At 57.5% G+C, this 3,267-nt stretch overlaps 1 protein-coding gene across 1 annotated transcript in view; it reads left to right on the top strand.

Moving 5' to 3' along the window:
• The window catches only part of PHF21B (PHD finger protein 21B), a 69,544-nt gene that overhangs the window by 63,098 nt on the left and 3,179 nt on the right, over positions 1-3,267 (top strand). The window contains exons 9-11 of the mRNA XM_023520344.1: positions 528-670; positions 1,473-1,631; positions 3,091-3,209. Of these exons, the coding sequence (XP_023376112.1) occupies positions 528-670; positions 1,473-1,631; positions 3,091-3,209 (421 nt within the window). The remainder of the gene's footprint in view (positions 1-527; positions 671-1,472; positions 1,632-3,090; positions 3,210-3,267) is intronic.

The raw sequence follows: 3,267 nt of genomic DNA, 5'->3' as shown, positions 1-3,267 counted from the left end.
CGCATTGCTGTGATCCTGTGAGACCCAGATGTCCCATGCGTGCGCCACGCCCCCGCTTCCCAGGACACTGGCCGGTGGTGACCGCGTTTCAGAGCGTGGCCTCAGAATTTAGCCAGTGCTTTTCTTTACTAAGTTTGAGATCTAATTCTAAAAGAATTTTCCGGTTCCTGTCTGCCTGTAATAATGGTCAAGCTGCTAAGAGGCAGTAGGTGATGGGTATAAACCCAGGTTATGCCATGTCGTTTGCCGCAAAACCCTGCAGTGTCTCAGATCGGTGCTGGGGAGCCCGGCAGCCACCCTGTGCCCCGCCGGCGCAGGCGTGAGGACAGGAGATGGCTGGAGCCTGCGTCCCACCCCTGTGGAGCTCACAGTGCTGGAGGGAGGAGACCCAGAGGCTGGTCCTGGCTCCATCTCCAGCTCACTGTGTGACCTCAGGCAAGTGGCTCGCCCTCCCTGGGCTCTTGAGCTGAAACGAGGTGAGAACAGGTCTCCAAGGCCTCATCTCAGTCTGCCACCTGCTTCTTCAGGGACAGCCCTGGGATCCAGTGTCCTTGGCTGGGTCATGCAGATCAGAGCTTTCCGGTCCCTTCTGCCTCTGAAGGTGGAAGATGCTGTTGATGCACGGATAGAGAGCAGATATAACGTGCAGGGGAAGGGTTTCTCCTGGATGGTGGAGGACCATTCAGATTGTGCGGATCACAGTTGTGGCTCTGAATGGCTCCTCACTCAGGGCTGTCCACAGTGCAGCCGAGACTTCAAACGTAGTGAGCTCTCTGTCCCCGGGGGTGTGTAAGCAGAGACTGAACAGCCAAGTAATGATGACTGTGCAGAAGGGGCGTTTGGAGTGCCCTCATCCTGAGGGAAGGGCCAGCTGCCCTGTGCTGGGCTCCTGCGGGTGATGCTGTGTGCCTTGTGCTGTCAGCCCCCAAGCTGTGGAGCAGGTATCGTCAGCCCCGGTGTAGACGTGGGAACGGGAGGTGCGGTCACTCCAGGGCTCTGGAGACGCTGGGGTTGGTCGAGAGGGCGGGAGAGGGCCGTGGACACGAGGACACCACAGTCCCAGGCCACAGCCCCTCCCCGCAGCAGAGCACGCGTGAGCTCCCTGTGGAGGGCAGCTTCGTGAGCACGGGCCCCCCACCCCGACCCCGGGTCTAGGTCTCTGGTACAATTCAGACCCCAAGAGGGACTGTTTGCTAAGTCACGGCGGGACACCCTGCCCTGCCACCCACACCTGGAGTCCTAGTCTCGGAGTGGAAGAATCGGGGTACAGGGAGCCACTCCATGTCTGATTCAGGCTCGGCGACCCGCCCGCCAGTAAATGTGACCCATTGGTGCCCTAGAACCCTACTGCTCCTCCCGGGTTCCGGGCCTGTTCCCTCTCTCCCAGAGCTGGGCCACAAGCAGGTTGGAGTGGCGGCCGCCGGGGTCCCCACCCCTGTCCCGGCCCGGCTGACACACCTGCCGTCTTTCAGAACGAGATCGCCCACGATGAGCACTGTGCCGCCTGCAAGCGAGGGGCCAACCTACAGCCCTGCGGCGCCTGCCCCGGGGCCTACCACCTCAGCTGCCTGGACCCGCCCCTCAGGACAGCACCCAAGGGCGTGTGGGTATGCCCCAGGTGCCAGCAGAAGGTACGGGCGGGCAGCTGTGTTGCCTGGGTGGGTGAGCCCCTCCCAGCTCTCCCTCTGCACAATGTCAGCACCAGAGGCTGTTCCACCTGTGCTTCCTGGGTGGTCAGTCCCTGGGTGGGCGGAGACAGGGAGGGCGGAGGAGGGGTGAGGGGCTGGCTGTAGAACACGTTTCTCAGCCTTAGCGCAGTTGATGTTTGGGGCTGGATAACCTAGGGCGGGGACCGTCCTGTGCACTGTAGGGTTTTAGCAGCATCCTCACTAGGTGCCTGTGGCATGCCCCATAATGGCCCTCTCAGACGTTGCCAGTTGAAGACCACTGGTGTGGGCTGAGCAGAAGTGTCCCTCCGTAGCTGTCTGACTTAGTGACTCCGCCTCTGATCTCCAAATCCCTCCCCAGGAAGAACTGGACTACTAATGCAAACCACAAAAATAGTAATGACACAATGAAAAGCTATCAAATTAGCAAAAGCAATAACACTCCCTTCTGGTGATGATGCTGCGAGACAGGTACTCTGGCACACTGCAGTGTTTTGTGAAGAGACTGAAAAACGTGTATGCCTCTTAAACTCGGACTTTGCTTTGGGAGATGTAGTCTAAGGAAATAATCCAAATACAGATTAAATTCTGTGCCCAGAAAAGCTTCTCAGCCTTGATTTATAAAAGGGAGAAAATAGAAACATCCTAATTTCCCAGCAGTAAGAGAGGGTGAAATAAATTCCAGTGCGTGCACTCGATGAGTTATTATGTGATCATTGAAAATAATTTTCGACAAAGGTTTTGTGATTCTTTGGAACTTGTTCACCCTATGGAGTTAAGTTTAAAAAAGTAAAAATAAAAACTAGGCTTTATAGCTGCTGTATAGTTTGATCTTTGGCTGTTTAAGAAAAACTGCAGAATAAAGACCTGGGGGAAAAATGCTTCCGGGTTTCACGCTGAGTGGCTGGGCGCTGGGACCGGAGATGCTCTTTTTACAGTCTGCTGCTCACAGAGTGTCTTACTCGTAAAATCAGAGTTATCTTTATTTTAAAAAACACTAACTCTGGTGAGTTCTTCCATCCCGGGTTTTGTGGGAACCGAGGGGGAGGTGGGTGTGGGGGGCTGTGTGTCGCTGTGGGGCTGTCTCCTGTGGGGGCTGACAGCTCTGCATGCTGACTGCCTGGGGTCACGGCGATTCTGTTCCCCACTTCAGCAAGGTGGCGCGTCCTCATTGGGTCCCCGTTGTGTCCCTGGCTGTTCCCAGGCCCCCGGGACATGTTTGGAGCCCTGGCGGCAAGCACGTCCCTGCCCTCGTCGAGCTGCTGTCCGTGGGGGGCAGGCTCTGTGAGCCAGGCCACGAGGCGGGTCCCCTGGTCCCAGCTGAGAGACTGGCGCAGAGAGCTCGTGCGCCCCTCAGGGTGACGCAGCCAGGGCCCAGTGGGGCCCAGCCTGTCTGCCTTCTCATTTTCCCTCTGCCCTCCAGGCCTTAAAGAAAGACGATGGTGTGCCCTGGACTGGGATGCTGGCCATTGTGCACTCCTATGTCACCCACAAGACAGGTAGGACTTCCTTGGGGAGTGGGAGAGGGCACCCTTGTCTCCAGCTCCACCCCTAGGCCTCTGGACTCACTCTGGGCCCATCAGAGGCTGTTCTGGGCCAC

The sequence above is a fragment of the Pteropus vampyrus genome, unplaced genomic scaffold, assembly GCF_000151845.1.
Source record: "Pteropus vampyrus isolate Shadow unplaced genomic scaffold, Pvam_2.0 Scaffold257, whole genome shotgun sequence".
Taxonomy (NCBI): domain Eukaryota; kingdom Metazoa; phylum Chordata; class Mammalia; order Chiroptera; family Pteropodidae; genus Pteropus; species Pteropus vampyrus.
This window is presented reverse-complemented; position numbering and strand designations above follow the sequence as displayed.